Raw genomic sequence first — 24,570 nt, 5'->3', positions numbered from 1 at the left:
GGCGGAAAAGACTTCTTTTCATAATTAGGCAGGAAAAGATTCTCTAACTCTGAACATATAAGAGATAAAACTGAGTTCCTTTTCATTTAATAGACATTCATTCAATAGATACTAGAGTATATAAAGCTCTGCTGGTATATAAAAACAGTAGCATTCTTAGGGAAATAAACAACAAAAACATAGAAGCTGAAGTAAAAATAACAAAATTTTGCAAACACAATACAGAAGGTGAATAACCTTTGAACATTCCCACTACAATTATAAGCTCGATGGCCATAACATACATAAAGATTATCATGCCAATCCCAAGTATAATACAGCTTCCATAATTTTGGGTGCTCAAGTGGACAATTGTGAATTGTGGGATTAATAACTCCTAGGATACGTGGGAAGAAGGGAGCCAGGAAACCAACGGATGCCTTCATTCATTTACATTTAGTACAAGTATTTATCTTAATTTATGGGTCACCACCTTCCAGAAAGGATTTGAAGTAACTAAAAGTCAACATAAAAGTATTAAGGTATATTTTAATAAATTATTGATAAGCGAACATTTATATATATGCATAATTCTATAGCACTTAGAAATTTACTGTTACGTACTTAATCAGTCTAAGAAATTATTTACTCTCTTTTTTAGTACTTTAGTATTTCAGCCATGAACTATCTTTATTTTTTTTTTTTAATTTTTATTTATTTATGATAGTCACACAAGAGAAAGAGAGAGAGGCAGAGACACAGGCAGAGGGAGAAGCAGGCTCCACGCACCAGGAGCCCGATGTGGGATTCGATCCCGGGTCTCCAGGATCGCGCCCTGGGCCAAAGGCAGGCGCCAAACCGCTGCGCCACCCAGGGATCCCTATGAACTATCTTTAATGGCTCAGCAGAATTTGTAATACTTTCTGATGAAATATAAAGAAAAGCATGTAAATGATTAACAAACAGGTGAGCAATATCCATGCAATCAACATGCAGGTGAAAAAAAAGGGGCAGAGGGATGCCAACACTGCCAGCATTCAGGAAGGGTCCCATCTGCCCTCCCCTGGTTATAATACCTCCTCTTTGCTCTTGAGACATCTCCTAATTTTTAAAAAAATCGTTCTCTCTGGGATGCCTGGGTAGCTCAGCAGTTGAGCATCTGTCTTTGGCTCTGGGCGTGATCCGGGATTCCAGGATGGAGTCTCAAGTCCCGAAATTGGGCTCCCTATGGGAAGCCTTCTCCTAATGCCTATGTCTCTGTCTCTCTGTTGCTTACAAATAAATAAAATCTTTAAAAAAAATCGTTCTCTGATTTTTTTAAAATTTTTTTTTTATTTATTTATGATAGACACACAAAGAGAGAGAGAGAGAGAGAGAGAGAGAGAGAGAGAGAGAGGCAGAGACACAGGCAGAGGGAGAAGCAGACTCCATGCACCGGGAGCCCGATGTGGGATTCGATCCTGGGTCTCCAGGATCGCGCCCTGGGCCAAAGGCAGGTGCCAAACCGCTGCGCCACCCAGGGATCCCTCGTTCTCTGATTTTTAAAATAGGTTTACCATCTGTGTATAAACTCCTAAATATTATAACTTTTGTCTATTTTTTATCTTTATGGAAATCATACTGGACAAAACTTCTGTGTCATGCTTGTTTTTCATACATCCTTACATTTTAGGAGTCCTCCATGCTGTTGCATGCAGCCACAGTTCCTTCACTTTAATGACTAGTTTTTCATTCTAGGATTACATTATAATTTGTCTATATTAGTGTTAACGGATATTTAAGTTGTTTCTACTTTTTCTAACATAAGCAATGCTGCTGTGACTCCTGATACACATACTTACACTTTCAGTAAATAATTTAAAGATTTACGTATTTATTAATTTGAGAGAGAGAGAGAGAGAGAGAGACAAAGAGCGAGAGAGAGTAAGAGACAAAGAGCGAGAGAAAGTGCTCTTGCACGCTGAAGTACATGTGCAGAGGCGGAGGGAGCAGCAGACTCCCTGCTGAGCAGGGCCTTGAGATCATGACCTGAGCCAAAGGCAGATACTTAACTGACTGACACACCCACATACCCCTCCAAAGTGTTTTCAAAAGTGGTTGTATCCACTTAACACCCCCACCAGCACTGTAGGAGATCTCCTGTTCTTATGAGTTATCAGACTTTTTATCAAGTCTGAGCATATAAATGACATCTGACATCTGATAGTTTTGATATTCCCTCATCACTAATGAGGCGGAACATCTTTTTATTGGCTTTTTGAATTTTTAAATTTTTTTATTAATTATTTTATTTTTATTTAAAAAAATTTTTTTAGGCTTTTTGGATTAATGAAGTGTCTGGATGTTGTCTGTTATTTTTCTTTTGTGTTGGATTTTTTTCTTATTGATTAGTAGGAGCTCTCTATATATTTTGGATATTAATACTTGTTTGTTCTGTGTTGAAAGCCAAGTGTTTCCTCTGTGTTTTTTCATCCTTATTGTGTAAATTAGTTATCATTAATTTGTTTCACAAACTCAAAAGAGACTAAGGGAAGTTTCAGACTATTCCATGTTTGTACTTTACAAACTACAAATATCATCACATAACAGGGACTTAATATACCTCCATCAGCTAAGTATTTAGCCAGTAATTACATTAGGTAATTAATTACCTGGTTTGTGACGTCCCCAAAAAAGACAACCACCTTTGATTGGAAGAGCTTCTAGATTTGTTAAGCAGATAAGCTATAGATAAATACAATCATAAGAAATAAAAAAATGTTTGCCAATTAAGGGCTAATATGGGGGATGCAGGCTATAGTTCTATTAACATATTTTTAATAGTTAAAATATGCAAAACTATATTTTAAACTGTGCTATCAGAGGACCTGGGTGGCTCAATTGGTTAAGCGTCTGCCTTTCGCTTAGGTCATGATCCCAGGATCCTGAGATCGAACCCAACTGGGCTCCCTGATCACTGGGAAGCCTGCTTCTCCCTTTCCCATTTCCATTCCCTCAACTTGTGCTCTCTGGCTTTATCTGTCAAATAAAATCTTTAAAAAACAAACAAACAAACCATGCTATTTTATCCTTTCTGTGGTATCCTCTACCCAAAAGTATTCCCAAGACTCTAATTGTAGCTGACTAGAATTCAGAATCTAGGTATACAGAAGGGAATTTCAGTAGGAGACAATCTAAGTAAAACTAAAGCTCAACACTTCATTACCAAAGTCAGGGGAAATAACCCTCCTAGAAACCTAGAATCATTCTAGGTCATTCCTCTATCTGTGCAAAGTTTTATCCAAATCATTCTCATTCTGGAATAACTTCAAATTCACAACCAGAGTAACCCATGATGACTGGATTCATGTTATACCTAATTCAGTCTATAAAAACCAAAGCCTATACTGATACAAACCATTACCAGAATAAATACAAGCAAACAAAGAAAAGGAATGCCTACACTCTAGTGCCTTCGGATGTTCTTGAATCTTACCAGATAGAAAGTCATCTGATATTGGTATGATGGAGATATAACGCCGCCTAAAAACCATCATATTTTAAGGACGCCCCCTACCAATAATACAGTTTTTAGAAAATGCTTGTTCTATAAGTTTTGAGAACAGGAAATAGCCAAAGGGAAGTTTTTATGTGGATTAAGCACAAATCATGTTTAATAACTATTTTGTGGCTGTTCTATTAACTATCAATTATAAAACAATGAAAGTTAAAAATGAAAGCAATCTTAACGAAGGTTAGAGAATAATTTCCTGCAACAGGCAAGTCAAGAAGGCTAACAGGCTTTGACCCAAGGACTCAACTTCCATGGACACGCCTTTAAGAAACATGTGTAGAAGAGACATGTACAGGGCAGCCTGGGTGGCTTAGTGGTTTAGCGCCACCTTCAGCCCAGGGCCTGATCCTGGAGACCTGGGATCAAGTCCCACATCAGGCTCCCTGCATGGAGCCTGCTTCTTCCTCTGCCTGTGTCTCTGCCTCTTTCTCTCTCTCCCTCTCTGTGTCTCTCATGAATAAATAAATAAAATCTTTAAAAAAAAGAGAGAGAGAGACATGTACAGATACTATGACATTACCAGCCAAAGCTTAAGAACACTAGCGTCCATTACTAGGACTACATATAAACTTAAAGGATGAAAAACCTTTTAACAGTTAAAAATATGTTTAATATAAATCAGTGTGGATCAGATTTTAGAACAAGAATAAAAAAATTAGGGCAGCCCAGGTGGCTCAGCAGTTTAGTGCCGCCTTCAGCCCACAGTGTGATCCTGGAGATCCGGGATCAAGTCCCATGTCAGGCTCCCTGCATGGAGCCTGCTTCTCCCTCTGCCTGTGTCTCTGCCTCTCTCTCTCTCTGTGTCTCTCATGAATAAATATATCTTAAAAAAAAAAGAATTAAAAAATTACAGAAATAAACATACCATTTCTAAAACTCTATACAAAACAATATAAGAAAAATCTCTGTACCCAACTGCAGAGTTTATTGTGAGAATTACGTGAGTTAATGTGTCAAGTGCTTAGCAGAGTGTCTGGCACACCATTACAATCTATATGCTCTCCAAAAAGAGAGCTGAAGCACACACAATACTCTAATGAACATGTTCATCTTGAGTGGTCTACCAACACAGGTATTTGTTGAAACTTTCCTTTTTGGCACTTTTTAAAAGGCCTTTTATATTTTTCAACTGCCCTTTCCAACAGTTTTTGCTATCTATGGCTTCTTATGGAGCTCAGATTTTCCATATTAATTCTCCCCAATTAATTTGGGCTTCCTGACCTCACCTTTTAACCATTATACTTTTATCCCCTTGTCCCATTACATCTTCTATCTCATCTAAACAGTGATTTAAACTTTTTTTTATTAAAGATTTTATTTATTTGAGAGAGAGAAAGAGAGCATATGCACATGCACACAGCAGGGGGAACATGACAGGGAGAAGCAGGTTCCTTGTTGAGCAGGGGGCTCGATCCTAGCACCCTGAGATCATGACCTGACCCAAAGGTAGACGCTTAACCGACTGAGCCACCCAAGTGCTCCTGAATAGTAATTTATACTTAATTTCTGCAGCCATTTATAATTCTTACTGTAGGAGTTCCTGAAAATCCCAGGCATGAGGTAACTGCTAAAGAATCATAAGGGAATTTGCTGACTAATCCCTTTAGCCCCCTAGCCCCTGCTCTTAACCCTCCACTAAGATTCATAGGTCTGGGGATAGACCCGAAAAATGTGCATTTTCACTGTGGGCTCTGTCAGGTGGTTCTGAGGCTAAGAAATACCGTTCTGGTGAAGGGATCCTCAGAAAAAGGGAAAGGGAATTTTAAAAAACAACATGAAGTCCTTGTCTCAGTTAGGAGTCCCTTTATTAACAAGCTAGATCCTTCCTCCAGTAGTAGTAACTGAGGTGACTGGGGGTAGAAAAAAGGCTACTGATTACTGTGCTAATGTGGTAATTGAAAAGACCCACTTTCACCATTCCATTCTCACTCCTGGGTTGCCTGTTACTTCTCAAAACTCACTTTATACTCCAAAGAGGATTTTCAGATATTATAGGAACACGTGTAAACTTTTAAGAGTTCCACACAAAAAAAACCCAAACCAATATGAAAAGATTAGAACTGTAGATCAGACTTAAGTAAGCTAGTAGATAAACATTTTATTTGTACTTAGGATAAGAAGTTTTACAGGCTCCAAAAAACTATTAGCCCATGTGTTTATAAGATGGCTTCAATAATTCTCAATACCTAAATCTAATTTCTATGAACTGGAAATAAAAATAGCAACCATACTTTTCCTGATTAGTTCATCTGATCCTGACTTTCTCTGGCTGTAGTCTGACTTTTCAAATTTCAGTCAGAAAAGCTACTTCCCTTCTTAAAACATTTATGGTAAAAGTTGAAAGAAAAGATGAAACACTTACTGAATCCTTCTTACGGGATCGCTCCTTCTTCATTTTTCCTCCTGCTGCTCTGATACTGACTCTGTTCTCTCCTCCCAGGTAACCTCGGCAGTTAGCTGACCCACAGAAACATTTCTGAGCTTCTTTTCTGTTTAAGGAGCATAGGAAAGATGTCAGCTATGTGAAAGTAAACCATATAAAAATGTCAACAATATAACAATCACATACAAGACAGAAATCAATTCAGCCTAAAAACAAGTAACTATTTTAAGAGACTCCAACAAACCTGATACTATTTAAGGCAAATGCCTGAAAACTGCTATTAAAAAAATAGTCATTCTTTTCCCAGTTTTCCCTTCATTAGCTAGACAAAATCAGTCAAGAAACCAATGAGTAATTCCTCCACTTTATGAGTACCTACTAATGTATAAAAATAAAAGCTCATTTACATATTTGAGCTAAGAACAAAACTGCTTAAATAATTCAACATCTTTTTTTTTTTTAAAGTACATGAGAGACACAGAGAAAGAGGCAGAGACATAGGCAGAGGGAGAACCAGACTCCCTGTGGGGAGCCTGATGTAGAACTAGATCCCAGGACCCCAGGATGATGCTCTGAGCTGAAGGCATATGTTCATCCACTGAGCCACCCATGGGTTCCAGCTCAACATCTCTTACATGTAAATGTTTAACTGAACAAACAAAATGTATTGTTATAAATACATATACAGATACAAAATTCAACATATACAGGATACTTAAAGGAAACACAGGATTATTAAAAGTTACCACATAAAAATGAAATACTAATAAGAAACATAGTAATAAGTAAATATAACCATGGAGTCAAGAAAAATGGTGGAAAGAACACAAACCTAACTTTACAAGCCTGGGTACAAACCATCACAGCCATTTATTTATTCTGTGACTAGAGCTACCTGAGAAAAGCATGAAGAACTGTACCAAACGGAAACTGATTTAGTTTGACACTAGTAATTAGAGGCCTAAAAATAAATTATTCAATAAGTAGAGCAAGAAATAACAAACAACACTTGATTTCTAGTTCCCCTTCCTTCAAAGAGGACAGTGCAAACATAAGAGGAAAAAAAATATGAAGCCCTACGTACAACCTGGTCTGCATTCATTCCCTGAATGCTACACCAATTGCCTACAAGTCCACAAGGTGCTGCAAAATGGAGATACCATTACTACTTCATTTATTAGCTGAAATGACCTCCAAAGAACTTCCTCTCATCAATTATTTGGTTTAAACTAGAGAAGAATTAACTTAGGGAAGACAGGATAAAAGCTTGATTTTTTTTCTCTTTTTTAAACTTTTAAACCACTTTTTAAAAATCATGAATTGGGGGTGCCTGGATGGCTCAGTGATTGAGCATCTGCCTTCGGTTCAGGGCGTGATCCTGGGGTCCTGATAATGACAGCCTGCTTCTCCCTCTGCCTATGTTTCTGTCTTTCTATCTCTCACGAATAATTTTTTTTAAAGATCTTTCAAAAAAGAAATTAAAAAAATAAAAATCATGAATTGATTTATTCACCAATGCTCACTGCAGCATTATTTACAATAGCCAAAAGGTGGAAACAACCCAAATGCCCACTGACAGATGAATGGATAAAACAAAATATGGTTTGTGTGTTTATATATACATATATACACACGAGTACATATGCACGCACACAATGGAATATTATTTAGCCTTAAAAAAGGAATGAAATATTGGTACATGCTACAACATGAACCTTAAAAACATTATGCTAAAAAAGTCACAAAGTATCACATTTGTATGATTCAATTTATGTGAAACACACAGAATAATCCATAGATATAGAAGTAGATCAGTGTTTGCCAGGGGCTAGGAAAAGGGAGAAATGGGGCCTGATAGCTTAATACATACAGAGGCTGCTTTTGGGATGATTAAAATATTCTGGAACTAGAGAGTGGTGATGGCTATACAAAATGTGACTGTAGGGACACCTGGGTGGCTCAGCGGTTAAGCATCTGCCTTTGGGTCAGGGTGTGATCCTGGCCTGGGGATCAAGTCCCACATCAGGCTCCCTGTGGAGAGCCTGCTTCTCCCTCTATGTCTCTGCTTCTGTGTCTCTCAGGAATAAATAAATTTAAAAATCTTTTAAAAAAATATGACTGTATTAAATGCCACTAAATTGTACACCTTAAAAATGGTTAAAAAGGTGAATTTTATGTTATGCGACATTTTCAACAAAAAATAGCTAAAACATGAAAAGAAAATCATGAATTGGTTCCCTTCTATTATGACTAAAGCACTTTTATTTTTAAAGTATCATTAAATCTCATGGATTTTACATAATAGGTTTCAAACCACTATAGTTATTATCCTTATTGGTGCTTAAGTGTTAATAAGAAGTTTCCCACTTATTGTGAGAACCTATTCAAGCTAGCTCCAAGTCCCTTTGACAAGACTGTCATCTTTAAAAAAAAAAAAAAAAAAAAGACTGTCATCTTTTATACATGGGTTTTCTGGCATGACAAAATAATCCAAGATCATCTGGTTCAATTTCTGTCTTAACTTGAAATCAGTCACTTCTCCAAGGAACCCTATTCCTTTTAGTGGGGTTCTATGAAACCACAACATAGATGCTGGGGGTATTCATTGCTACTACATCAGTTGTTATTTTGGTTAGAGAGATTAAGTAAATTATTTTTCAATAATGTGGTATGGATCAGAAAGATTAGTCATGAGCTGATAACTAATGGATGATGGATATACAGGGATTTATTACACTATTCTCTTTACATGTACATGCACACACATACACTGTAGACATTTATGTAATAAAAAGGGCTTTTTAGTTACATAAGAAGCATAATTATACAAATAAGCATGAAATTCAGAGGAAATTTATGTAGTTCATGTACAAATCCCTTTATGGCCACAAGTGTCATACAGTAGGAAAAATACACAAAACTAAGAGTAAAGAGTTGTGGGTACATATTACTTTCTAGTAATTCACATCAAAGTCTTAAATCTTTATATCTGAACAGTCCATTTCCCCATTAGAAGCAGCAAAACAGAATAAAAACAAAACTCACCCATATCTTTGGAACTGATAGTCAAATGTTAACTCTGAGCCTGAAGGAACCAGTTTGGTGGTAAAAAACCCGACTCTCAGTTGTCCGTTCACAGTCCACTGAAATGTTGTTTTTAAAAGAAAAGAAATTAGTAACTGATTAATCTGTTTTTCTTTAAAGATCATCATCTGCCTTAATTACACATGTGCCTCTTTACACTATAAAAGCTTTTCCAAATAGCAAGTAAGGACATTTTTCTTTAAATAAACTAACATATTTAAGTGTTACTCTTATTTAATACTACCAGATTGAGTATTGCCTATAATTTGTCTCTAATAAAAGTAACTGCTACTTTAACTTGTCTAATATACATTTCCACACAATAAAAATTCCCTTATACTAAAAATACGCAAATAGGAAATGCTTGTCACTGACTATCATAGGCAAACTGGTATTGCCTTGTATTATGTTAAAAGTAACTATTCTAAGATGAGATGGAACATGGAACTAGGTAAACAATGATGACCAATGTTTAATTTCATGAAGCAGTGGTCATATGACTGACTGTAGTGAAAGGAGAAGAAAGCATGAAAACAGTTGCATGTAACTCAAGAATTCAAATGGGAGTAAATATACAGGGGTTAGAACTGGTAGCTCCAGAATATGATGTAAGATATAAGTCAACCGTAGAGCTCCTGTCCAGACCATGTGAACATGTTACTGATGAAAAAAACCCAGACTTAAAAAGATGAAGGGACCCAGTACAATTGGAGTCTCACAGTTAAACATACGGCTTAGCAGGTATAAGCAAAAACTACAACCAGAACTTAGGTTAAATGATTATGGACTTGGTTCTCCTATTTATTATATGGCTTGGCTCTTAGAAGAACCATATCTAATATATTAGTACGCAGATCAAAGGACAAAAATACCTAGGAGTCAAAAGCACTATTTTAATATTAGAGAGAATCATTGATATTAGTTCTCTAGGAAGTGGGTCCATTGCTTTCTTAGCCTAAAAAAGAACCAATGTTCTAACATATACATATTTTTCTAAGCTCAAAACACAAATTAGAGCACTAGAATCATTATTTCAAAATGTTTTATCAAATTCAATAAATGAATTTACCAAGTGTCAACTATGTGCCAGGCATAGAGATAAGCAAGACCCAGAGCCGAGCCTTGTTGAAAAGCAGTGTAACTACATGTACATCGCATATAATCCCTCTCATCTGTGGCCATTCAGTCCATTATTAAAACAGCCAAATAGGGCAGCTGATAAAAATCTGAATATAAGAGTATACACTGGACATCATCAAAATTAAATTTTAGTTTTGCATTTTGGTACCTCTGAAATAACAGTCAAAAGTTATGGGCAACGAGAGGTGACAATAAAATTCAATAGGAGTTCCTGGGTTGGATCCTAGTCCAGAAAAATGACAGATGGCAAAATCTGCATAAAGACTTTAGATTAGTTAACAGTTAATAGTATTTCCTGGATTGGGTAATTATATAATAGTTCTGTACACTGTGAACATTTGGGCAAACTAGGTGAAGTATATGGAACTCTATACTGTTTCTGTATTATTTTATAAATATCTAAACTTAAAGTATGATTTTTAATAATAGAGTAGGAAAAAATTAAAATGATTAAAAAATAAAATCCACAGGTATCCTTGATATAGAATTTAAAATTAAAAGAACAGCAATTTTGAACAAGGTATCCCAAACTCTAAATGTACCTCAACTTACTTTTTGAGTCTCACAGTTTGGTTCACAGCTGTGATTCATGAAACGAGAGCAGTTTCCTTTCTGGGTGGCATCTATTATCTGGGGAAAAGGACCATTTAAGAATTAAAAATGAGATCTCAAAATACATGTATGTGTTGCAAAGGAGAAGCATTAGGCAAATGTATGACCTACATCCTCAAATCCCCTCCTCTTTCATGTATAGACACATCCAAGTGACAAATAATTGACTGCTTCCTCTGGCAGATCCGCAAACTATAAACATCTTAGTTACAGGAAAAACTATTTCCATATCTAACAATGTCTCTTTGATTTACTTTTAGATACTTCTTACATCCTCTTTTATTCCAATTTCAATTCATGTGTATAAAACTCCATTTTAAGGTGCATGTTATACCATAGTGCAGTAGCTCTCAAACTGGAGTGTGTATCCAAATTCCCTGAAGAGCCTGTTAAAACTCCTCCTGGGCCCACCTCAAGAGTTAGATTCAGCAGGTCCAGGGGTAAGACCTAGAATTAGGTTTTTCAGGACTGGATATAGAGACAGATATGAGAATCTACCTAAATTTTATTATACCAGACATTAGAGGTATTCATAAAAATGTAAAATAATGGCATTCCTCAGTTTAAAACAAAAACTGTTTGAAAACACTTTATTTTTATAAAAACATGTTATTTATGTCAATATATTATGGGCTTGTTACTTTCAGTGGTTTAATAAGTATTTTTCAATTTCTGGCTTTAATTTTTATGTAAGTAGTGACAAATATAACCCACATAAAAAAAAAAAAAAAACCTCTGAGGATATCAGTTAATACCCCTCTTTTTTGTCATCACTTAATGTCTTTTAAAGACCGGTCCAAAAAAAAAAAAAAAAAAAAAAAGACCGGTCCATATCAATGATGCCTTCACACTCAACAATTTCCAGATCTGTTTCTTTCTTTTCTTTTCTTTCTTTCTTTTTTTTTTTTTTTATGATAGACACAGAGAGAGAGAGAGAGTCAGAGACCTAGGCAGAGGGAGAAGGAGGCTCCATGCACCGGGAGCCCGATGTGGGATTCGATCCCGGGTCTCCAGGATCGTGCCCTGGGCCAAAGGCAGGCGCCAAACCGCTGCGCCACCCAGGGATCCCTCCAGATCTGTTTCAAAGCAAACACATTCACACTGCTCACCTCATCATTCTTCAGGGCCATGAAATAGTAGTGGATGTTTTTGTTTCGTGCATACTCCTTTACCCGGGCTTTAAACTCTTTATGATCAAGTACTTCTCCACAATATTCTAGGACGAAGGTGTTCCTAGCAAAACAAAAGGGAAACAATAGCACTTCCTGCCTAGGAGCTATATAGAAAACACATACATCCATGCAAAAAATAGTAGATTCAACAAAATATTGCAAAGTGGATAAATTTAGTATTATACAAGATATAATTAAAATATATGTAAAGTACCTAGCATCTGAGGTTTTCTCGTTCTTTCTAAGACACTTTTACATTTATACATACTACCAAAATATATATCCCTGATCTAACTGGATATTAAGCACTCAAATCTGGTTTACATTATCATGAAAACAGTGATTTAGAGCTGAGAAACAGCTCTGAAGAAATCAAGAGGCACTGAAATATTAGAGGCTTTATGTTCTGAGAAAAAAGATGGTAATTTAAATATAGCAGCCCTTCTATTGCCTTTACTCAAAGGTCTCTGATGACGTTAGAAGTCAAATAGACCTTTTCTCTCACTGCATTCTCTGTGAGTTTTCTCTAGCATTTATCAGTGATTATGATTAATCTCTCTCCTTGAATTCTTTCAGTTATCTTCCACCCCTGATTGGTCTTTCCTTGGTTATTTAGTACCTTCAATAGAGAAGAAATAGGTATAATATATAGAGAGAATGTCATGGTATTTAACCCTAACTAGCAGATTAGCTCCAAAGCCCTCCTCATCCTGTGTATATCTGACAATGTGTCCTTTTCAATGAATACCAATCAATATTTAAATAGCCTGGAACTAAAACATGAAACTGACACTATCATCAGAATATGGAAGCTATACGAGCAGGAAAATGTGGGAAACATGGAAATATTCAGTCCTAGTTTATTTTACGAAAGCAGAGTTTTTTGTGAGAAGCTTAGAAAAGCTAAAGAGCTTTAGGGAACAGTTTAAAATGTTTTTATTCCTTTTACATATATAGAAGAGTTTTCTAATCGTAAATACATGTAATTTAACTTTAAAGAAAAAGGTATTCATTTTTCATAATACTTAAATATGCTATAAATAAAAAAATTTAGGAGCACCTGGGTGGCTCGGTTAGTTAAATGTCTGATTCGATTTCTGTTCTGGTCATGATCTTAGGGTTGTAATATCGAGCATCAGGCTCTGCACAGGGTGTGAAGCCTTCTTAGAATTTTCTCTCTCTCCTTCTGTCCCTCCCTACCATTAAAAAAATTAGTGTTTAAAGGAAATACTGAATATGGTAGAAAATAAAATGAATCTTTTATTGCATTACGTATAAAAAGGTTACATGAGTTAGATGGAAGGTAACATTTATTCATTCAATAAATGTTTACTGATTGTGTATCAAGTATGCTTTAATTCCCTACCTTGATAATCTGATACTCTCCTTCCACTGTTATCTCCAACACAGTTTTATATAGACTTATAGATTCTGTCCCAAATCCTTACAGAGTTTCATAGGGATTCTGGGGGTCTACAGCAAGTACTTGGTAATTGCTTGGAATTAAAGGAAAAGTAACTACCAGACAAAGAAGGACCTATCTGGTCTAAATGTCACAATGACAAAATTCCCTTCATATATAGAAAGAGATAGAGGAAATTTTTTCTTTTTAATTTCCTCAAAGATATGGGAAAAAAATATTTTTACAAACTAACTACCAAGTGGTCATTCTGCACAATCATCATTATTAAACTTCAGTATAACAGACACATTATTTTCCTATGTAGCTAACCAACTTCAACAACACAAAAATGAAGTGAAAGATGATTAAAACATAACTTACGAAGGAAGGTCTTTGGCAGCTCTCAAGCCCCAGCCTTTCTTTTCTGTGAGTATGACTTCCACATCTGCGTGCTGCTTTCTCTGAAATCGTCTATTGGAACAATAATCCCCATTTGGACACCGAGAAGAACTGAAATGAGAAATGGAGAAAATTAATTCTTCAACGTAGAATCTCTAATGACACATAGGATGTAGACAGATTAAAAAATTAAAACAACAACAACAACAACAACAACAAGAGATACTCAGCAGGGCCTGCCTGTATGCAGAAACAGGAAACAAGACCCACTTGAGGAATGGAAAACAAAACAGCAGAGGATGACTGATAAGATAGGTGGGCTGCTAGAAGATGGAAAGGCAGGTTGACCTACTATGAAGAGCTCTGAATACCAGCTTAAATTTGAACCTGATGTTGACAGGCAGGAAAAGTCAGAAAAATGCAGAGACCAGAGCAACAAGGTCAAGTTAGGAGAATAGTGCTAACTCGTGTCTTCTCTTCTTATATGTGCACTGTCATATCTACTTTTAGATAGTTTAGATAAAGGAATACCAAAGTGCTTTCTCTTTATTTTTCTGAGGTATAGGTTTATTCTCAAAATACTAGAATGTGAGCAAAACCAAAAACTGAGTTTGAAAGAAAACATTTTATTAACACTAAAAACAAGGTATCTACACTATAAATCACCCTAATATTCTCCCCATGTTAAAAATGATACAATTTCTCATCAAACTGATAAAAAAATAATCACACGTTTTTTAACATAAAGATGTTTACTGTTTATAAGAAAAATATAGAAGCAAATGTCTCTCAATAGAATATGAATAATTATGAGTTAACTAAATAGACTAATAAAGTAATCTAGGGAAGATTTATGTAGGTCTGTATGTGTAGCTCTGAATAGGTCTCCAAAACATATTTAAGAGAGTGTGTTTGGCCCGGGGTGAGAGGATAAAATTCAAAAAAGCATGTGGAAAAGATTTCATTTCTATACATAAAAAATGGAAGTATCTATGAATGTTGGTATAGGCAAAAAATTTATCTGAAAAGACCAGAACTAGAGGGATTGGGGTTTGGAAGACAGTTTACTTTATGTACTTTTGAAATGCTAAAGTTATATCTCATTTTACAGTAAAAGCTAGAAAATACCAGCATTTACCTCTCAGGACATGAACTTTTCAAGAGATAAAAGGCTACTATTATGTTAGTAATAAAGCTACTTTACAGAGCACTGACTATGAATACTATAACGCACAATGCAAGGGAAATTTGTCTCCTTATAAACACTATTATACATTGGAGATTTCAGGGCTTACAAATACTTGACATTAGGTAGAAGGAGAAAAGTTAAATTCTGACCCATTACTAATTCTTTTTACTATTTTGAGACATTTAATAGAACAATTGAGCAAAATGAGAGCATTTTAATTTACTTACCATTCAATCATGAGGAGACGATTAAGACAATCTTCCCCACATGCTATTTCACCTTGAGCTCTTTCATCTTTAGAAAGAGGTGTACACTCACACTGCATTCGCTTAATATCCCGATGGGATTTATTCTTCTTTCTAGTAGGTAAAATTTCACAAGAATTGGTTTAAGAAATCTGCCAATGATACAACATACACAATCAAATATGTGCTAAATCTCATTAGTTTCACATTTAATGATTCTGGTTAAGTCAAATATTCAAAAGGAGGAAAACCTCTCTTCACTAGCATCTGTGAGACTGAAAACACTAAGACTTATCATGGCACAATAAGAATAAGAAGCAACCTGTAGCCCTGGCAAAAGGGAAGATAGGGTACATTCAAGTTTAACATTTTGGACTCAGCCCTCATTTCCAGGTCAGCTAAGCCACAAATTCTGAGCAATCTAAGATGTAATTGTCACAATGTAATTGTCACATTTGGCTCAGGAAAAAAATAGGAAAACTCATGACAATCAAAAAGTGACACAGCTGATTAAAGTGAAGAATCAGTCATCCTGGATGAAGAAATGGTTGAGGAAGAAAATATATAAAAAATATATATACTTTTTTTTTTTTTTAGAGAGCAGAGAGAGCACACATGCAAGGGGGGAGGGGCAGAGGGAGAGAGAATCTTAAGTAGGCTCCACGCTTAGCACAGAGCTCAAAGCGAGGCTCAATCTCACAACCCTGAGATTATGACCTGAGCTGATACCAAGTCAGACATCTAACAGACTGAGCTACATAGGCACTCTTAAAAAATAGTTTTTAACTCAGTAAATCTTTCAGAGAATCTTTCAGTAACACTGTGTTTCTAAAATCTTGTTTAAAGAAAAGCTGAATGATTAAAAAAAAAAGTATAATTTACAGAACTGCATTACAAATAACCAGGTGTTACAGAGAATATCAGAGGGCTAAACTTTCTCAACACAGACTGATTTGGTGGTAAAAAGGGAAACTGTTCAAAACTGAATGGGTTCATAAATATCTACGCCACAGTTTGCAAGGAAAATCAAAATGTGGGATCCCTGGGTGGCTCAGCGGTTTAGCACCTGCCTTCAGCCCAGGGTATGACCCTGGAGACCCAGGATCGAGTCCCATGTCGGGCTCCCTGCATGAAGTGTGGATCAAGTTCCACATCAGGCTCCCTGCGAGGAGCCTGCTTCTCTCACTGCCTGTGTCTCTGCTTCTGTGTGTGTGTGTGTCTCTCATGAATAAATAAATTAAAAAAAAATCAAAATGTGATTATTTCCTAGCCTTTATGTTGAAACGTTGAACTCTCTAACCCTTGTCAAAAAGAAAAATAAAGATCTTTTTTTTTTTTTTTTTTTTAAGATTTTATTTATTCACAAGAAAGGCAGAGAAATAGACACTGAGACACAGGCAGAGGGAGAAGCAGGCTCCTCTCAGGGAGCCTGATGTGGAACTCAATCCCCAGACCATGGGATCACGCCCTGAGCCGAAGGCAGATGCTCAACCACTGAGCCACCCAGGCATCCCAGAGCTCCTTCTTAAGATTACGGCAGTCTGACTCTCTTCCCAACTACCAGACAGTGAAGAGCACAGAGGCTCTATGTGGCTATCTTAATACTCTAACTAATCTGCTTTCATCTTCAACATATGTTCTATTATAGTCCCAGTTTATAAAGTACCTGAAGAGTTTCCAGATAGCCTCAATTAAGTTTGAGTAACAAGAATGACTCATCTGGATCAATTCAAGGTACCATTCATTAATGAGTGTATGAATATTTCTAGCCTGAAGAAACAGAACTAAGATAAACCAAATATCTATCTATTTCTAAGTATGTAAGAACTGTAATTTGGAAAAATCAGCAGCTTTATTATTTATTGCTCCATAAGGCCAGATTAGGACTAATGGGCACAGATTTAGGTAACCCTATTTTCATCAGACATAACAAAAAGAATTTTCTCACTGTACTCAAAACTATTTTACAATAATTTGTCTTCTTGGTGGCTCCTAACTGCCCAGCATATAACAATAGGTACTTTAAAAATGTTGAATATATATAAATGCTCCCCACTCCAAAAAGGCTCTCCAATGTTCCCATCTACCATATCTATATGTATGGTCTTATATGTATCTGGATCTCACTGCTGAGTAAATCCCAGAGGATGGGGTTAATTAGTTTTACTTCTAGTCTTTTACAAAGACTCTGGAGATTGTATCAATGTACTCACACAATTCCTAAAAACTACTACTTAACATATTCAATATTTTAAATTTAAACCTAATTTACTAGATACAAATGAATATAACTGTAAGAGGCTTTCTATATCACAAAGAGGGTTTTATTTTTAAAGATGTGTTTTTTGAGAAAGAAAGAATGCACACATGCAGAGGGAGAGGGAGAGGGAATCTCAAACAGACTCCATGCCCACTGCAGAGCCTGACACGGGGCTCTATCTCACAACCCTGAGATCATGACCTGAGTTGAAACCAAGAGTCAGACCCTCAACAGACTGAGCCACCCAGCACCCCAAAAAAGTTTTTTGTTTAAATATGAAAAACTTCTCATGTGACCTAACTTCAACTTTACCTTAACCACAGTGAAAAACTTTCATTATAAAAAAAATTTTTTAACACTGAAAGAGATGATGGCTAGGTAGATACTTAAACAGAGAAATTTCCAAAAGGAAAAGGTAAAGGGTTCGAATACTACAGATTTTTTTTTTTTTTTTAAAGGCACATTCAACACATATTTATATTGGGAAAATGAGAAGACTGCCAAGAACAGGTGAAGGAAAGCAGGCTGTGGAGCTCTGCTCTGGAGGAATATGTTTTCATTACTTCTATTCTCCTTATACCTATTTCATGTTAGAAAACTGTAGTAGGGCAGCCCGGGTGGCTCAGTGGTTTAGCCCAGGGCCTGGATCCTGGAGACCTGGGATCGAGTCCCACGTCGGGCTCCCTTCATGGAGCCTGCTTCTCCCTCTGCCTGTCTCTCTCTCTCTCTCTCCTTCTCTCCCTTTCTGTGTCTCTCATGAATAAATAAATAAAATATTAAAAAAAAAAAAAAAGAAAACTGTAGTAAACTGTTTTACCATTTATTTCTAAAATACTGGCTATGCTATTGCCAAATTTAATCTATTAGCAATAGATTTAAAAACTAGACAGATAACAGTGTTCTAATCTAGTTCCAGCTTTATAAAGTACCTTTCAAAGACACTTAATTCTGAGCATTTTTGAAAAGAAAAAAAAAATCCAGCACAACTACTTTTTTCTTCTCTAAGAGCTGACTATTTTGCTGGGATTTTGTTTCATTTTTTTTAATCACAATTTCACATGTAAAAGGAATTTAAGAAAAATAGGGCTGGCCTACATCATACTTTCAGAACCAAAGAGGTAATGAGACTCCCCCCACCCAAAAAAACCTTCTGAGGGGCTGGGGGAAGGATATACCGAGGGAAGGACACCATGACATGATCTAAATAGGTAAATACTTTTTAGATTTTTTTTAATGTATATCTTATCACAAAACTAATATGAACTATTGACTTCATATATTCCAAACTGTTGAAAGTTAATTTTCTTAACAAAAAGTGGTTAAAATTTGTTGGAAAAGTATTAGGCAAACTTACCTTTCTGTTAAATAAACATTTTCTTCAATCAGATCAAAGTAACAAGGCATCTTCCCTTGCTTGGCACATTCTTTCCATCGCTGTGGGTCCCTGAAGTCCTCCATGACACAAGAAGGCCCAACCAGTGCTGAGCCTAGGGGCACTGCCGTTTCCCCCTGCTCCACCGCCACTCGAACTTTCTTTCTGTCCTGAAGTTCACCATCACTTTCAGAATCACTCTCCAATTCCTGTCTCCTTTTTTTAGGAGGCCCTCTATCTTTCATATCATTTTTTTCTAAGTTTTTTGAAAGATCCTTCTTTTCGTTCATAGATAAAGAGTCCTTAATGGAATTGCTGCTTATTTCAGGTGCTTGCACTGACCCCTTGTCCTTCTGAAGGGATAGAAAAAATTTATTGGACTGGCTTGAAAAATGAGATCCTCCACGTTGATCCCAATTCTCCTCCTCTTCACGATCATCTGTTAAGGAATCTGGTACCTGCCCTTGAATTCGATCATATACAACCCCAGTTCCAGGAGGTCTACTTGCTGATCTTGGATCCCAGTAGCCATTGCCTTGCCAGTAATTCCGTGTCCCGCCATAATGTTCTGCACTTTGCTGATACTTGTGTCCACCGCAGGCTCCATAGCTGCTGTCAGGTTGCTGATATGTGGTAGTAGGCTTTTCTTGTTGAGAGAATTCCCACCCTAGGTTTCTGAGCTCTTCTGATGAGTGGAAACCATCCACTCGGGAGAGCTCACAAGAGGAAGAAAAACTCAACTCTGTTTTTCCCAGTCTACTATCTGGCCTGTTAGGGAAAGTGATTTGTTGCCGAGACTTATTTGGGACATCCTCAAAATCATCAGAAGAATAAACTGGCAGCTCTTCTTGCTGCCTAGAAACTATTTTGGCTTTTGTGGTTTCCTCAGAATTTGGATGACCTAGAAAGTCAGATTTCACATCTGTATGACTTGTACTATCAACCCCATCACTCTGAGGATGAGCCATTTCAGACAGGTGGTTATCTATTTGTTTTCTGCTGGGCTGTGTGAAAGAAACTTCCAGATTTTTCTCTGTCCCTTTATGATGGAAGAACTTCTCGGTTTGAGAACAGGGTTTACTTGCTACACTCTCAAATTTTTCCTCATATGAATGTCTCCTTGACTCCAATCTCTCATCTTCCCAGTGGTCAGAATAGTGTCTGTAACTCTGACTGCTCCGAGAAGAACAAGGACTCGTTTCTTCCATGGGCAAAGTAGAATTCTTTGGCACTACCACAACAGACTGAAGACGGTTTCTTGGAATACTGCTATCATCAGAATCTGTATCTTCAGAGTCACTTTCATCACTTGAACTTTCAGAAGAACCAGAATAATCTTCATGGACAGTAGATACAATCTCTGAGGCATGACCACTACTGTCACATTTTAAGGTATATGTTACACCATCGCTGTCTTCCATGGTTAAATTCAAGTCACAAGAAGAAAATACAACTTCTGAATCATCAGAAGTATGTGCATGTCCTCTTCCTCCTTCTTCATCTAAAGAGATTTCTGATCTTCCTCTTCTATCAGGTAATAAGGAATTCCCTTCTTCTTGAACCTCTTGCACACCTTTCCCAGATAACCCATTATTATGCCTATTTTCCCAAGAAGCAAATCCCCTTCCTGAATCAGGAAGGCCGCTACCTACTTCTACTGTTTCTTTCTCTGCAAGCTTTAAAAACTCTGAACTTTTACTCTTCAGCACAGCATCCAAAACTGGAGAGGTGTTCTCTCCACATTGCAGGAGAGTCAAACTGTCCACTTTTATTCCTGGTGGAAGACTCTGAAGAGATGAAGCAATGCCTGAACTCTCTATAGGTTGATATAAATTATCGAAATGATTAACAGCAGCTGAACTAGTGCTACCAACACTCTGTTTATATTCTTCACATGCAAATTTTGAGTGCTGATCTGTCAGAGTTCTGTTATCACATATTACTGTTTTTGATTTCAAATGCACATTCATAAAGCTATTTGAAGAAATCTTCATAACTGAAGGCTCAATCTTTTCAGCTTCAGAATGATGCAAAGAAGGGTTGTCATTTGAAGTACAGTATATATCTGAATCTTTGGTTTTACAGCAAGAAACTGTCATATCAACTGGTTCTTTAATTACGGTTTTGGAATAATCTATAGTCATAACTGGCAAAGACATGAGTTTATCTTGGTGTGGCGATACCGGAGGTTCTGCTTCTCTAAATGGGCTTCCTGACTTACTATGCAGCATGCAAGTATCATCCAAGTCTTTCTCTTTACATCTACTGATATTCTGAAATCCATTTGATGGAAGCATGCATGCTTTGACCAAAGGGGATACCTCCGATCCAGTCACACTGTCATCAGAAGACATCAAAACAGTATCAGTTTTAGAAGTGCAAAATGTTGCCAAATCAGATTCTGCCCCAGGAGATCCATTTATATTTAATTCTATGGGACAATAACTTCTTAATTGATCATTCTTTGCTTTAGATAAAGAGTCTAATTCCTTAATACTATCATGGCTATCATGTCCTATAAATTCAGATTTAAAAATAAGGGATTCATCTAGCTTTTTAAAAGTAGGTGAATCATTTAATCGATTTGATGGAGATGGAGATCCAGTCTTTTCTCTTTCAGGAATTTTACTAATCATTCTTAATTCACTACCTTTTGAACAAGGAGCCTGTAAATTAAAAGAATGAGACGGTTTGATTTCCTCATTTAATTCTGTACAACAGAAAGAATTTTTAAATTTATCAGACTTGGATATAGATTTTGAAAGGGCAGATTTATAACGGGAAGCACTGTTATCATGCTTGGAATAGGACGACCCCCGTCGGAATCCCAGTTCATTAGGGGGAGTACAACATCTTTTCATTGCTTCACTTTCTGAAGTCCTTTTGGATTCTCTTTCTAGTTTAGAAGAATACTTTCCTCTCTTCTCCATCTCCAAGTAAGAGGACTCAGTTTTGCAGTCCCGATCAGATTTAGAATAGGATGATGATGTCCTTAGGTCTCTGTAAGAGAAAGAATGAGAGGAGGTACGCCTTGAATAGGTCTTCTTATACTCCTCTTCTGAGTCAGAACTCTCTCGAGCTCTGTTATCTGTATACGGCCGGGAATAGCGTGCCCTCTCTCGATAAGGTGAACTCCTATGGTAGCGACGATCAGAGTCGTAATAATGGGATCGTTCCGACCGGGAATAGGATAAACTAGTTCTGGAGCCTCTGTCAGATCTAGAACGAGATCTGCTCCGCCTTCGCTCTCTCTCTGATCTACATCGAGAAGATATATACCGAGTATCTCTTTCAAGTTTTGAGTAGCTAAAATATTTATCATCTCTCTCTGTTTTAGATCGTGAAGATTTCCCTAAATCCTCACTTTTTAAAGGTGCTAAGCTCTTTTTTGAATCTCTTTCCTTTTCAATGCCTGTTGAAAATTTTAAATCATGTGATCTTTGACTTGAGGAAGTCCGTACAGAATCTTCATCAGATTCTGAAGCAAGAAAGGTGCCTTCAGATTGTGAGGATTTCTTCTTAGAACCTGTTTTTTTAGAGCCCAGATTACTCTTAGAACTATCTGGAATTTCTTCTTCCTTCCCAATATGGGAATCTTCTTTTTGTGAGGGAGTATCTACTTGCTCATTCAAATTTTGAGTTATGTGTTCTTCTGAACTATTAGATATAGCATCCTGCTTAGTGTCCACTTCTGAAGATTCTGGTACAGTTGTAATGGGTGGTTCCTTCAGTGCTCTAGCTGCTACATCTACTGGTGCTGTCATCAGAACTGGGATTGATGCATGTGGCAAGGCCACTGGCTCTGTTACTGGTGCTGGTGGTGAGGGTATTGTGGCCTGGGGAGGTGGAGGTGGTGGAGGTGGAGATGAGGGTGGTGAGTCTACAGTTGTTGATTCTGCTATGACTGCTGGTAACGGTACTACGGGAGGTGATGGAGATGCCACTGCTGTGGCAGTAGTCAGCAGTGGTCTGGATGTCACATGAAGCAGATGTTTCTTAAAATGAATTTTGCCCAATTCTACCCTTGATTTTGGTGGGGAAGATTCTTCTGTAGTAGATAAGGTATCTCCAATGTCCATTTTAATTTTAGGGGTCAAGTCTACTTGAAGAGGTCCAGCGGGGGAGTTTGGAGTATCATTTTGCTTTTCATTGCCAAGTGCAGTCAGAAACCTGTTCTGCAAAGTTTTCTTTGTAAGGCTGAAGCTGAAAGACACCTTCTGTCGTCCCTGTTCCTCCAAGTTAACTTTTGTCTTGGTGCCTTTGGGTAAAAATCGACTAGAAGCAACACCTTTGAACATTGGTCCTTTGATGAAACCTGTTTTCTGCACATTTTCAATCTTTGCCTATAAATGAACAAAACAAGAAGTTACTACAATAACAAAGTTATTTTCAAATGACTAGCATCATAGTTTAAAATGTCAGGAAAATGAAAAGTTCTTTTAAAGGATGGTATGAATTTCACTAAGCTAGATAAGCACTTCTTTATTATAGAAAATTTCATACTCAAAAGTATAAAGAATAGTATAATAAACCCCTAAGTAACCACCCCCCAGTTTCAACAATTACCCATATTTTTATATTCTTGTCTCATATAAAGAATTCATCTTTTTAACTTTTCAGGCAGAATTTTTAATAAGAATAAAAAAAAATCCTATGTACTTCAAGATACAACACAAAAAAGACATGTAAAAAGAGCAATGGCTAGCATCTCAATGAGGAAAACAGTTTGTTTCTATGTTCTATCTGAGAAGAAATATCAGAAGTCATTATAACCAGTGGTCTCCCAGCATCATACAGAATTACTTAGGTAACTGGTAAAATATGGATCTGCAACAAAACTCCAAAGAATTCACCAGATCTAAGGTAAGGCAAGAAAGTATGTTTTGTTTGGTTTTTTGGAAAGCAAGCACACAAGGCAATTTCAATGGACTTTCCAGATTTGAAAACCACTGGTATAGAGCAGTCTCCCATCTCATTTTATAGATGAGGTAAGCAAATGAAGACCAGATCTTTTTGCCATCCTGTAAATTACTCTGCCCTAGCACACCATCCCACTGTCTTTGCCTGGGCCCTACACACTTAGGCCATGCTGATTTATAGTCCAATCCTACTGTATGAGCAACAATTACAAAGTATACATCTAAGACGACTTTCCCCTCCATTATTTGCCAAACCACCAAAGGAAATAGTGGGCTTTAGAAGTTAAAGGCATAACCTAGGCGGTAGAGAGTATCAGAAAAATCTATAGGAGGGACGCCTAGGTGACTCAGCGGTTGAATGTCTGCCTTCAGCTCAGGGCATGATGCTGGAGTACCGGGATTGAGTCCCACAACAGGCTCCTTGCAGGGAGCCTGCTGCTCTCTGCCTATGTCTCTGTCTCTATGTCTCTCATGAATAAATAAAAAAATCTTAAAAAAAAAAAATCTATAGCAAAACACTCAAGCCTAATTTAAAGATGGTACACTGGCTATCTGCAACATTTTTCTAATTGATATTCTTTAACCAATTCTGGCCATTTAAGGGACAGTTTTCCCCTTCAATATGGTAAAATCTGAAATCAGTTTTCAACATTATACAGTAACAACTCAAGTGGGAAAGTAAAGGTTTCCTCATGTATTATCATAGAGCAGTGGTCTTCAAATGCTTTTAAGAAACAGAATCCACTTGTCAAATGAAATCTTACATGGTAGCTCAATACATAAAAACAGGTAAAATGCTGTCTCCAAAGCTGCCAGCTTCCTATACCTTGCCTAAAGCTTTTGAAGCTCCAAAGTTTAAAA

At 36.8% G+C, this 24,570-nt stretch overlaps 1 protein-coding gene across 8 annotated transcripts in view; it reads right to left on the bottom strand.

Annotated features, from left to right (window-relative positions):
* Nucleotides 1–24,570, bottom strand: part of SETD2 (SET domain containing 2, histone lysine methyltransferase) — a 125,187-nt gene that overhangs the window by 67,786 nt on the left and 32,831 nt on the right. For all 8 annotated transcript variants that reach the window (XR_005374958.1, XR_005374959.1, XR_005374960.1 and 5 more), the window contains exons 3-9: nt 18,773–23,133; nt 15,141–15,272; nt 13,707–13,835; nt 11,861–11,984; nt 10,692–10,769; nt 8,961–9,058; nt 5,895–6,021 (exon numbers count right to left, since the gene is read on the bottom strand). Coding sequence is in view for 3 of the 8 variants with exons in the window: in XM_038566632.1 (XP_038422560.1) it covers nt 5,895–6,021; nt 8,961–9,058; nt 10,692–10,769; nt 11,861–11,984; nt 13,707–13,835; nt 15,141–15,272; nt 18,773–23,133 (5,049 nt within the window). In the remaining 5 variants the exon portion in view is untranslated. The remainder of the gene's footprint in view (nt 1–5,894; nt 6,022–8,960; nt 9,059–10,691; nt 10,770–11,860; nt 11,985–13,706; nt 13,836–15,140; nt 15,273–18,772; nt 23,134–24,570) is intronic.

This window comes from Canis lupus, chromosome 20, assembly GCF_011100685.1.
Source record: "Canis lupus familiaris isolate Mischka breed German Shepherd chromosome 20, alternate assembly UU_Cfam_GSD_1.0, whole genome shotgun sequence".
In the NCBI taxonomy this organism is placed as follows: Eukaryota; Metazoa; Chordata; class Mammalia; order Carnivora; family Canidae; genus Canis; species Canis lupus.
This window is presented reverse-complemented; position numbering and strand designations above follow the sequence as displayed.